Source organism: Nycticebus coucang, chromosome 8 (genome assembly GCF_027406575.1).
Source record: "Nycticebus coucang isolate mNycCou1 chromosome 8, mNycCou1.pri, whole genome shotgun sequence".
NCBI lineage: Eukaryota > Metazoa > Chordata > Mammalia > Primates > Lorisidae > Nycticebus > Nycticebus coucang.
In genome coordinates this window covers 41,544,851-41,557,789 of record NC_069787.1, presented here as the reverse complement: position 1 = coordinate 41,557,789, position 12,939 = coordinate 41,544,851, and the positions used below count along the sequence as shown (strand labels likewise).

General features: G+C 42.9%; 1 protein-coding gene across 11 annotated transcripts in view; it reads left to right on the top strand.

Moving 5' to 3' along the window:
• PXK (PX domain containing serine/threonine kinase like) overlaps positions 1–12,389 on the top strand; it is a 103,114-nt gene extending 90,725 nt beyond the window's left edge. For 2 of the 11 annotated variants that reach the window (XM_053599967.1, XM_053599964.1), the window contains exons 18-20: positions 6,131–6,160; positions 9,609–9,641; positions 11,129–11,215. In XM_053599967.1, coding sequence (XP_053455942.1) covers positions 6,131–6,147 — 17 coding nt within the window. In that variant the 3' untranslated portion in view covers positions 6,148–6,160; positions 9,609–9,641; positions 11,129–11,215. Of the gene's footprint in view, positions 1–6,127; positions 6,161–9,608; positions 9,646–11,128 lie in introns of all 11 variants that reach the window. The other 9 variants (XM_053599970.1, XM_053599969.1, XM_053599968.1 and 6 more) reach the window with 6 other exon arrangements.
• The last annotated feature ends 550 nt before the right edge of the window (positions 12,390–12,939 follow it).

The following is a 12,939-nucleotide window of genomic DNA, read 5'->3' as shown; positions in this document are numbered from 1 at the left end:
ACCACATTGCAAACCTCATAAAAATACATTGGGGCACCAGTGTCTCCTTTTGCTTCTTAAATGAATCATATATTCTCAATGTCCGGGGAGCTCGTTCTGCCACTTAAAGCTTGCCAGCTGTGCTTGGATGGCTTTCTGCACCTGCTTTAAGGGAGAATCATTGGTGGGGGATTAACATATCGGTTGATACCATATTTATTAATGTTTAAGGCAGCACCCAGGAGCTATGAAGAGTCTTATTCATCTATTCTCAAATGCTTCTAATTGACCCTCCTAAGAAAACAACATAAGCAGATGTAAGGGGACTACTTTACTTACTGCTGGCTGGTGGGCAGCTCTTTTTACTGGCCAAAGGTGGTTACTGGTGGCTTATTATAGAATGTTCTGAGGACAGGGCAAAATAGGGAGACTCATTGGTGGGGGTTTAACATATCGGTTGAGATCACATTTATTATTATTTAAGCAAAATACTTGGCTCATGGGAATGATATTCTTGTGTTTGTCCGACTTTGTCAGCAGATTTTATAGGAAAGCCCCCAAATATTGATCGAGACAGAAAATAGACTTCTATCTTTTATAGAGATGACTTGATTAGGTTGATCAGAAATTTCTGGCAATCTACTGCCCAGACTATGTTGAGCCATTTTCTAGATGATAGGATTAATTTAACTGTACTTGGACATATTAAGAGAACTGGAGAAAATAGTGAGAATCTATAAGCCTCCTTTAACCAGGGAGGTGTCTATTTAGAGCACCTTGTTGTGTGCATTAGAAGTGACTCCCGGCAGTTAACTACCGGTTCTCATCTTTAAATTCCTTAGGGAATTTAAAGCCTATTTGGACTCTGGGGGAATTCTTTAATGTACCTGTGTTTTATTTATTTTTATTTTTTTGTTTTTTGAGACAGAGTCTCACTATGTTGCCCTTGGTAGAGTGTCGTGGCGTCACAGCTCACAGCAACCTCAAACTATTCGGCTTAAGCAATTCTCTTGCCTTAGCCTCCCAAGTAGCTGGAACTATAGGCACCTGCCACAATGCCTGGCTATTTATTTATTTATTTATTTTGGTTGTCATTTTTGTTTGGGAGGCCCAGGCTGGATTCAAACCCACCAGCTCAGCTCCGCTGAGCTACAGGTGCTGAGCCCGTACCTGTGTTTTAAATGGGAGCTTTCCCATATAGTGGCAAGTTAGCATGAGATGAGGTAACTTTTAGGATGAGACAATAAAAGGAAGACTCTTGTAATGATAGACAGTGTTAGAAAAACATTGTCTCATGTGAATGGGAGTGATAGGGGCCATTACGGTGAATTCAACAGTACCCACCTTGAAAAAGAGTCTTGAGGATTTAGAGGTGAAAAGTGTGAGGCCATAAGGAAAATGCCTGGCAGAGATGAGACGTTCCTAGTAGATACTGACTCCTTTTAGTGTTGGTGTGGAGGAAATTGATTCAGCCGGAACTCTGACCTCTGCTGGGCATTTCTTATAATGCAACTGGTAAAAATGATAGCTATTTTAATAATACTTAGCATTTGCCTGGCAACCTAGCATTTCAGGCCCTAAACAGGGTGCCCACAGAGAGTTTATTCATCCAGTATGTATTCAGGGTACATTTATTAAGAGCTTGGGGTTTGCCAGTGGCTGTGCTTGGCCTTGGATTACAGAAACAGACAGACAAGGCCCTAGCTCTTGTGGAGTCACATTTCTAGCACCTCTCAGGAGCTCCAAATGGTAGGCACAATCCAGGCAACTGCTTTCCTTCAGGATCTGACCAGGGCAATTTTTCTCCCAATAGTTCCCCTTAAATTAAGAATCTTCACCTAAAAAACTAGTCCATTAACAAGCACCATCTGAGCACTGTTCTATCCATGCAAAGCATCAGGGAGATGCAAACAGGTATTTGCCTTCTGATGTTGTACCTGTGGGAGATGCATAGTAAACCTTTGATTTTCATAGGCTTGGTCTACCTTCAAGGTGTCTGCCCCGTGAGGGCAAGACTGTGAGCCTAGGGGTGGCAACTTCTGTCTCATTGACTGTGCTTAGACTCTTCCTCTTTGCAGGCCAAGAGGCTGACTTCTTGTTGGTCCTATCTAACTGCCTCTCTGCACGATGCCCATCTTGAATCATATTTACTCCAATTTACATCTTAACTTCTAGGCTAAGTTTATGTTTTTGTTTTTGTTTTTGTTTTTTGAGACAGAGGCTCACTATGTCGCCCCCTGTAGAGTGGAGTGGCATCACAGCTCACAGCTACCTCACACTCTTGGGCTTAAGCAATTCTCCTGCCTCAGCCTCCCAAGCAGCTGGGACTACAGACACCCACCACAACGCCTGGCTATTTTCTTTTTGGTTGTAGTTATCATTGCTATTTGGCAGGCCTGGGCTGGATTTGAACCCACCAGTTCTGGTGTATGTGGCTGGTGCCCTAGCCACTGAGCTACAGCTGCCGAGCTGTTATGTTTTTTTTTTTTTTCTTAAAGCATGCTAATGTAGAAGCAAAATCAAGCCTTATAATGAAATTCAGCTTTCAGAAATGAAGAAAAGTCTTTCTTTTCAAGAACTAGTATTGAAAAAGAATTCCTGAGAATTCTTTGAGAAATGTAGCATCTCAAATACAGCTTGACCTGGGAACCCTTAAGAACTGCATTGTGAATTGGCGAACCCAAGCTTTAAGGCCACCAGTTGCTGTTTCTGGGACCTTGGGCTAGGCACTTGACTTACCTGTGCTTCAGGCTTACCATTTATAAATGAGGATAATAGCAGTGCCTGCCCTGTCGGGTTATTATGAGGGTTTAGTGAGTTCCACATGTAAGGGGCTTAGGAGAGAGCCTGGCATGGAGGCCTCGAAATACCATTTAGTTACTTAGTCACTTCCATGTTTGGGTTTTGGTTACCTCCCCTGGAGGGGGCAAAAAGGCAGAAGTTAGAGGAGACCATCTCACAGTTCTTTCTAACTGAACATGCTCTAAATCCTTTGTGGACTCTGCCCTTTGGCCGTTTGCTTGAATAAGCTGAGTTGGGCAGCAGTGACTTTCTTCCTGAAAGTGGCAATTTTAGGCACATTTATGGTAGCTAAAGGGGATTTAATCTCAGTTTCTTTTGGGACAGGGCAGAAGTAACAGCTGTTTCTAAGTGAAGGAATCTTACTCTTTGCAGCAGTTGCATAAGGGCTGGGGCCCCTCCCTCCCTCACTGCTGCTCTCTTTCTTGGGGCCTCCTCTTGAGGTCCTTACCAAATTGATGGGAGGGGGAGAAATATCATTTCCCTAAATTTCCATAAGTAATCCTCACCCCATCCTATTCTTTTGCTAAATCCCCTATTATTTCACTTTCTTTTCTGCTAAAGGTTGTTTCCTGCCTCAGGAAGGTCAAGAAATTTAAAACTCTTTATCCTCACTTATTTCATGGTAAATGTCACCAACTAGTGTTTATACTCTGAATTCATGGAGCTGAGTTTAAAAGGTCTCCATTTATACACACAAATATTTTATCCCACCCTCTCCTTTGGGAGAAGACCTGCCTGGTTCCTTGCTATTTTTTTTTCTTTTGTGGAGATTGCTATTTTTTTTTTTTTAAGTGGTTTACAAAAAAGTAGGAAAGCCAAGTAAGCAGGAGGCCCTAAATTATTGTTATTATTTAAGATAATCATATCCAACATATATATATATTTTTATTTTTTATTTTTATTTTTTTTGCAGTTTTTCACCGGGGCTGGGTTTGAACCCACCACCTGCGGTATATGGGGCCAGCGCCCTACTTCTTTGAGTCACAGGCGCTGCCCGATATCCAACATATTTTGAATGGTCATTTTGTGCCAGGCATTGCTTAAATGATTTATAGTCATTGTTTTATTTAATCTTCATGCATACTTTCCTGTCCTATCTACTGTGTGTGGATTCCCACATAGTTCCATTTTACAGATGAAGAAACTGAGGCTCCACTAGGGTTAAGAGACCTTAGCCAAGGTCATACAAATTGGGGAGATGCTAAACAAGTTGAGGAGATGCTAGAGCAAGGATTCTAATTGGTCTTTCTTTGTTCATTCAGCACATTAATTTATTGAGTGTCTCTTTTTTTTTGGGATGCACTGCTGTCAAACACTGCACCTCATTAGTATGAAAATAACCCTGAACGTAGAGTCGGCAAACCTGGGCTTGAGTCCTAGTTTCATAGTTCTACTACTCTCTTTCTTTCTTTTTTTTTTTTTTGTTTATTTCCTTGCTCATTTATTTTTATTTCTTTGCTTTTTTTGTTGTTGTTGTTGAGACAGAGTCTCATTATGTGCCCCTGAGCAGAGTGCAATGGTGTCATAGCTCCCTGCAACATCAGACTCGGGCTGTGGGCATCCCGATGCCTTAGCCTCCAGAAGCTGCTGGGATTATAGGCACTCACCATGGTGCCCAGCTGAGTTTTTCCATTTTTTTCATGAGTTGGGATCTCACTCTGGCTCAGGGGAATCTTGAACTCCTGAGCTCAAGCAATTCTCCCTCCTCAGCCTTCCCACAGTGCTGGGATAACAGGCATGAGCCACAGCACCTGGCAGTTCTACTACTTTCTAATTGTGACCTTGGACAACTGATTTCCATTCTTTGAAGCTGCTTTTAAGAGAATTCCTGCTCTTATTTGGTAGATAGTGTATATGGCAAGGCTGTATAGGCTGTAAAGTGTGCCAAGTAGAAGCTATGAATGCCTTGCAATCAGAGAATTCTAGCCCTTCTTGCATGAAGTTTACATTTTGAGCAATAATTTTAAGGCAAGAGAGCTAGCAGTTTAGGGAAAACCCAGTCTGTAATGAATGGAAGGAAAGGGAAGTTTTGAATCTGGAGGGCTAGAGGAGGGAAAACAGACCTTTATGGGCACAGAGAGTGACTGAGAGCTTAAGTAACAGGAAAGAAGGTTAAGAATTTATGAGGAAGTCGGACAATATGGAGTTTCCAGTTTAAAAAAAAAATTAATAATAAAAAAAAAACAGACTTAATAAAGCACATAAAGAGAGATAATTTGTCTGAAGTGGTAGAATTTCCAGAATTTGCATAGCCAAATCATAGTCTAAAACCAATTCTAGGCTCAAAATTGATGTCTAGTCATGAGAATTGCCTGTCTTATAAGCTACACATGCACAAAGCAGTGATTATCTTGGATGTGAAGAGCTCTGCCCTGCAGTGCATCTCTGAGGTGTGTGTGGGCCCAGTCCTCATGTCTGCTGCTGCAGCCTGCTGTGCCTACTCAGAGCCGTCCTCCCACACTCAAAAGCTCGAGCCCCAAGTGTGTGAGCCTTCCCCAGAGTCTCCCCGCATCCTTATTTCTTCCAGAGCTGTCCTAGCTCTGCGTGATCAGCCTGCCCAGCCTTGCCCCACGGCAGTCTCTTTCCCAGCCTGTCCCCAGGAGAAGGCAGTGGGGCAGAGGTAGGTCTCTAGGAACTCTCGGATTCACTGTCTGGGAAAGCACGACTCTTCACATTTAACCCAGAATCTGGTCAGTTAAAAAGAAGACAGGGAAAGCATTTGCTTTCTTTTTTAAAGATGGTTTGAAAGTTTTAAGTAAGTTTCACTGCTCAGTTCAGTCTCTAGACCACAGCAGCCTCTGGGAAGGGGGGCTATGGGCTTTTGCCTGGAAGGCCACCTATCCAGGGGCTCTGCCTACGTCCTGCTTTTACACTTCCCAGTGCTAAAAAGACGAGTGTGTGTTGTATTCTAGAACGTGCTTAGGAAAAAGTGGTGAGTTTCCCTTCTTCTCTCCTCTTGATGAACTGTCCTTGTTTAATAGCAGAACTAAGTACACTGCTTGCCTCCGTTCTGCTCTTCAGATGGGGTAAAACCTTCCTGGCTCTTCTGAAGTGAGTGTTGTACTTGTAAATACATAAAAATAGCACCCAACTGGCTCAGAAGAAGAATGTGAAGAGGAAAGTGATTCATTGATCATATTTGCCATGTCCTAAAAGGGTCACAATCAAGTTTACAAACCAGTACATTTTGTAGATAATTTAAGTATATCTCAGTTTTGCAGAAAGAATAACCGCATGTGATTCAGACTAATGTTTTATTGTCTGTTACTATTTGATTAAATGACACTAAAATCTGGATAATGACTTGTGTCCCCTCTCTCTTTTTCCTTCTCTTTGCTGTTTTCAGTAGAGCATGCACCATTTTGAACGTGAATTTTCGGTAAAGTAAACTATGCTGATTTCTCTAACTTTAAAGATGCTCTGTTTCTGTATGTGAAATAGGACCCAATGCATCTCAATCACTGAAGTGATAAACAAGTAGGAAAGCGGATTTGAGACTATTTCCTTATCTGAATATTTAAATGAAATACAGCATCTTTAAAAAGCACCCAAGTAACTTCATCTTATATTCATTTCATTTTCATCATGACCTTCAAAATCTTCATTTTCACTTTGATTTTAGTTTTAAAATACAACCCTAAAACCAGCAAATCAACTGCATGGCATTTTGGTATATTTTAATTTTGGAAACCATGACTCTCCAAGTCCCATTGGTGTAAAAATGTTGGTTCCTAGTTACTCTGATGAAGAATTAACAGTGTCTGATTACAGAGAGACAACTTACTGGCCTTTTACTAATCACGGGGAAAACAGTTCTTTTTAAAGCATCCTTAATTCTCAAGTTGGAACATGATCTGCCTGAAGCAAAAGGAGAAGGTGGTTCCAAGAGCGGGGGGGCTGACTTGCTTCTGGGGGTCACAGCTCTCCATTCTCTCCCAAGGGTAGCTAGTATGCTTGGTGTTGCTCTTGTGTGGTCTAGTGGCCACTTGACTCTCCCCACCTACATGCCTAAACCACAAAGGACCTTGGAGCTACCAAGCTCTGTAGATTGCCCACAGCTAACTACTAAAATCGCTCTGAGGAAAGGGGACCATCAGGTGTCCTTCCCACATGTCTGGGAGGCTGTTTCTAGCCTGGTGCTGCTCCCTGGGTCTGGCTGCTGCTCTCACTGCATCAGTCTGTGTCCTTTTCAGGCCTTTGGTGGATGGCCAGGCTCCCGTTTGTTTGGTGGAGGGGATTTGGGGGTTGGGGGTTGGCTTTCAGGGTTTTTGTCTAAGAGAAAATGAGATGGGAGCAATCAGGACCAACCTGGTTACAATTAAAGTTAGGCTGGTCTGGAGCATCACCCCCATCCCCTGTGTGAATTCAGTTGCTGTCAATCTAACATGGAGTCTGTTTGCTCTTGTCTATGGACTGGGGATAAGGGCTGTTAGAGGCCTCTTGACAGGGGGAGCTCACTCACATTTAAGGCGTGGAGGGAGCTCGGGCATCAGGCAGTTATTCCCATGTTTGTCACAGGCCAAATCACTAACATGGCCTTTGGTTCCCCTACCCTCAAGTTTCACATATTGTTACTATCATGTGGGTACCTTAACCCCTGATGAACCTTTAAAGGAAGCTTGCAGACCATGCAAAAGGAAAGAAGAAAAAGCCAAAGGCAATCAGTGGCACTTGTAGCCAGAGACTGTGAGTCCCAGGTCTGTGTTCTTGCCTCCTCCAGTTTTGACCTTCTGACTCCCAGACCTTTTCCCCTCCAGAGTGTCCCATCTGACAAGTTGGGGTCTGGCCTGCCTTGCCCTAAACACACACAATCAAGATCCACCAGAGTGAGGAGGAGTGGACCTCCCAGGACATCAAGCCCTTGGGACTGGTGTGGCACCCTGTGAGCAGACCAGTCCCAAGGGCTTGATGTCCTTTACCCTCGGATGAGCAGCCTCTCCTTTCACATAGCCCTCAGTATTCACATGCTTTAGAGGCACAGGCTACACTGTAGAGCTTTGGGCAGTTTATCTATTTACACTACCTCCATTTTCTTTCTTTTTTTTTTTTTGTCACCCTTGGTGGAGTGCCATGGCGTTACAGCTCATAGCGACCTCAAACTCTTGGGCTCAAGTGATCTTCTTGTCTCAGTTTTTTTTTTTTCTTTTGTTTTTCATTTTTAGCAGAGATGGGGGGTCTCACGCTTGCTCAGGCTGGTCTCGAACTCTGTTAGCTCAAGCAATCCACCTGCCTCAGCCCCTGGGAGTGCTAGGATTATAGGCATGAGCCACCACACCTGGTCACTACCTCCATTTTTTTTTTTTTTGTAGAGACGGAGTCTCACTGTACCGCCCTCGGGTAGAGTGCCGTGGCATCACACAGCTCACAGCAATCTCTAACTCTTGGGCTTATGCGATTCTTCTTGCCTCAGCCTCCCGAGCAGCTGGGACTACAGGTGCCCGCCACAACGCCCGGCTATTTTTTTGTTGCAGTTTGGCCGGGGCTGGGTTTGAACCCGCCACCCTCGGCATATGGGGCCGGCGCCCTACTCACTGAGCCACAGGTGCCGCCCACTACCTCCATTTTCAAAGGCATTTGTTTAAAACAAGAATTTCAGCCTTTACTTGGAAGATGAAGATCCATGTACTGAACCCCATTTCTGACTTCCAAACCCTGTGGTAGTAAATTTGCACTTTTAATTTTGAGTGTGTGCTAATGAGGCCAAAGTCGGGTTGGTTCTCTCTGAGGCCAAGTTTTGTCCTGCACCAAGATGGTAGCTATACCCCTGACTCAGCCTCTGAGGCCTATTTCTAGCCTCCCAAAATTCTCATCTGGAGGTGTAACTGGTCTCTGGATAGCCAGTTCCATAAAACCCTCAATTATAGCTACAGCCCAGACCCTGCCTTCTCGTCCTTAACCATACAGTGAATCTTCTGCCTGGAGAGGAAGCACAAACCTAGGAGAAGAAACTCTGCAGCTCCTTATGAGGGGTGGGCCCTGCTGGTCAAGTCCAGATTCTGCTGCCCTTTTCTTTTCTTTTTTTTTTTTTTGTAGAGACAGAGTTTCACTTTATCACCCACGGTAGAGTGCCGTGGCATCACATAAGCTCATAGCAACCTCCAACTCTGGACTTAGGCGATTCCCTTGCTGTAACCTCCTGAGAAGCTGGGACTACAGGCGCCCGCCACAATGCCCAGCTATGTTTTTTGTTGCAGTTTGGCCGGGGCTGTGTTTGAACCCGCCACCCTCAGTATATGGGGCCAGTGCCCTGCCCACTGAGCTACAGGCGCCGCCCACTGCTGCCCTTTTCTAGCCAATCGGTAGGAGTGCGTGAGGGCAGGGCAGTGGCACCCACGTATCCTTAAGTGGACAGAGCTCACTCCTCTGAGCTCACTTGACACTACAGTCAAGAGACTCGGTTCCAAGGGCGTTCAGTGGAAGTTTCTACTACACCTTGTATTTCACTGGTCACTGTTACATGTTTATTCTCCACAGTTGTCTCACCTCAACAGTTACAACAGGCTTAAAATCCTTTTTCTCTTTATAACCCTGTGACATAGGGCCAGGAACACTTTCCCACAATCTGCTTTAGTACAGAACAGCGGTTCTCAACCTGTGGGTTGCAATCCACAAGAACCGTATTAAAGGGCCGCAACATTTGGAAGGTTGAGAACCACTGGTATAGAAATAATGGAACTTCATGTATTAGTTGTTACCATGTAGAACCAATGAAAATTACATTTTGTTCATTTGTCTATATTTAATCTCCATTCGTATTGCTATTTTATTTGAGAATTCCAAGATTGCAGAGCATGAGTATGTGTATTTGTGTGATTCTTTAATTTCAGCTGCCTTAGGTTTGGGTAAAGATGTAAAGGAAGGTAAGTGATTTTCTATGAATTGTTGCTACCTGTCACACTTGGTAAATAGGATGTACTTATTCAGGTATTTTATTGGTGATCCTGAATCACTCATCCATACAAACTCAAGTAGTCACAGGTATCTTCACTTATCTTCACCACAGCTCAGTGGCAGTTTGGGGGAAGCCAACGAGCAGAATGTCTCCTAGCCCCAGGAGAAGTGACAGCGACAGACAATCTCAGAGAGCTGCAAGGTTCACTGGAGATGGGGCACAGGAAAATTCTTTAAGGCAGTACTTTTCCTGTTTCCAGGATTTATTTTGTCCTAAGAGAACAATCCTTCATTGAATATAAAATTCAAATTGCAAATGTTCATGTGTCTGAAAGCTAAAGATTTAGAAACCTGTCCAGTGTCCCTCCCCTTGCCCACTAGGGTATAGCACAACTTTCTAGTTTCTCCTGATGCTTCAGCCAACATGTCTGTTTGGGGCAGTCCCTTCACTGGGCCAGTGGAAAGAATGGTACTTGAGAAAGACTCCTCCTTAAGAATATCCTTGCCAGAGTAGAGACCCTTTTGCCACCCCCCTTTGCATTGCTAGCAGTTATTAACATTTTACAGTTCTTTAAGGCAACCTAATAGCAAATGATTATTCCAGACAGATTCCTCTGAGAAATGCAGACAGTGGTTCCTTGCTGAGAATCCTGAGTAGTTTGTTATTTTATATTAAATCACATCCTTGAAATATTGTGTGTATTGGAGCAGCTAAGGAACTGTTCATCTGAGTAATTGACATTCAGATAGCTCAATTCTGTGCATACAGATGTTGTCTTTAATTGCTAGCTCAAAAGTAGATAGAGCTGCCCAGGACCTGGCTGATACAGTTGGATGGAACTCTTGTGGGGGGATCATTACTAAAATTTGGAGGTGGGATCAGGGCCTCATGTACTAAGACTATCACTTTGTATGGTTTCATGTTATTTATATATAGTATTTATCCCTACAGTCTTTTCTCATATGACTGTTATTTGAGGGAAATGACAATCCTTCCCCTTTGATGCTTCTAAGTTTTTGTTTAGTATTTTTTTTTTTTTTTTTGAGACAGTTTCACTTTGGCACCCTCAGTACAGTGCTATAGCATCACAGCTCACAGCTCACCGCAACCTCAGACTCTTGGGCTCAAGAGATTCTCTTGCCTCAGCCTCCTGAGTAGCTGGGACGACAGGTACCTGCCACGACACCCAGCTATTTTTAAAGACAGGGTTTTGCTCTTGCTCAGGCTGATCTGAAACTCCTGGGCTCAGGCAATGGACCTGCCTCAGCCTCCCAGATCTCTGGGATTACAAGTATGAGCCGCCCTGCAGGCCCTGTTTAGCATTTTAAACAATCAGTGCGTACTCAGTTAGGAGAACATTGAGTCCATTCTCCCTGGGACGGAGAAGTAGCATGTGTACAGAGCTGTTGCAGAGAGAATGACTGACTGTCCCCTTTCGGCCTTCTTCCTCCACAGGGATGTCTGCATTACCTCCACCTCCTCCCCCTCCGCCTCCACCACCAGCAGCTCCTTTGCCTCCAGCGAGCACGGAGGTGTCTGTCCAGCTCTTGCCACAGGCTGTGAATGGTGTGAGCCGAGGAGCCTTGCTCAGCTCCATCCAGAATTTCCAAAAAGGAACTCTGAGGAAAGCCGAAACCTGTGATCACAGTGCTCCTAAGATTGGCTAAAGCTTCCAGTTTATACTTGGACAGAAAAGTTCTATTTTCTTTTACTCACCCCCGCCCCCCACAAAGTATCTTCTTCCTGGATAAATAATTGCTGAGCCAGTACAACCACATCCAGTACTATTTTGCAGATGCTCACGTAAGAGGCTTTTCAAGAGTGATATATTCTTCAAGTAGAATAAAATTAGGCTGGCACTGCTGCCTTAAGAAATATTTTGCTCCTTTATTACCATTGTAAAGGAGTCTTATTCATCCTCTGATGGGCATCTTTTTGAGGCAGCAACATATTGGAATCAGTATTTTCATCAACTAAAGAAAATGGACAGAAAAACAATGACAATATTCAGTCACAGCAGTGAATGGCCTTTGTGTTGCAATCCCTTCTACCCCATCAGACAGCTCCTAGAAATGTAGTTCATTTCTCTAAAGCATTTTCTGGTTATTTCTTAGATAACACCCATTTTTGCGACCTTTATCTTAGCTATAACACTGTAGCCCAAAGCATAGTTCTGTTGCTGAGTCAGAAGCAACTGAGTTCATTTTCCTCTCAAGTAGGATGGGGATGTTTCTTAACATTCTCTTAAGTTCTAACAGGAATACCATTGAGATTCTAGAACTCAGGGCTGCTAAAGCAACAACTTTAGACCCATAGTTCTTTTTAGTTATTGTACCGAAACAGATTTTTTTAAAAAGTTTAAAATCATAAAGAGCTCTTGCCAATCTTTGACTTGCAATTAAGTCAAATTTGGGGCTTGGAGGGTCATTATTACAACACAAGTAAATTTGGCATCAATAGAAAACGATTTTAATTTTGAAAAATTTAAATACATCATCTTTTTAATGTTACTCATTTATTAGAAAGATCCTTCATCCTATGATTTTAAACCTTTAAATAAATTGCACTTTAAAGGATTATAAATAATCCATTAAAAATTGAAGTACACACATCAGTGTTGGTTACTATGCAGAGAGAATGTCATTGTGTATAGTTTCATGTAATCTGTCATAAATGTCAGCTGTATTTTTTATTAAAATAAACCATGTCAAGAAAATGTGTTGTCTATAGGTTGGCTAGATATTCAAGTGAACTTTTTGTAGCTTTTGTGAACATATAAATTCACACAGCCTATCTAAAGTTTCCTTCCTATCTATCCTGTCTCTATTTTCTTCTGTGTGTTATTTTCCCTCCTAATAAGAGCTAATAATCCTGTCTTGCTCCTTCAATTAGGTACTATCAATATGCCTTTATAACTAATTTAAACCCATCTTTTCCATCTCAATTTCTGAAGCGGACAACGTTATGACAGACTGGTTTTGGTAATGGCAAAAATACCTGACATAGATTGTGCTTTCATTTTAAAGGGGTCCTTATTAGAATTAGGCATTCTTGAAGAGTCTGTGGACAAGTTCCTGTCCCAGTGTGATGTAATTTAGGTGATTAGTTCCTGATGGAGGTTGTGAGGACTGAGTCCTTATGAAGTCAGTTTTTGCTATTTTGGATAGTTTCAGACGTTAGAATAAAAACAGGCAATGGTTTTGTACAGTACCAGCTTATTTACTCTGGCACTAATTTCCCTTTTTTTTTTTTTTTTTTGAGACAGA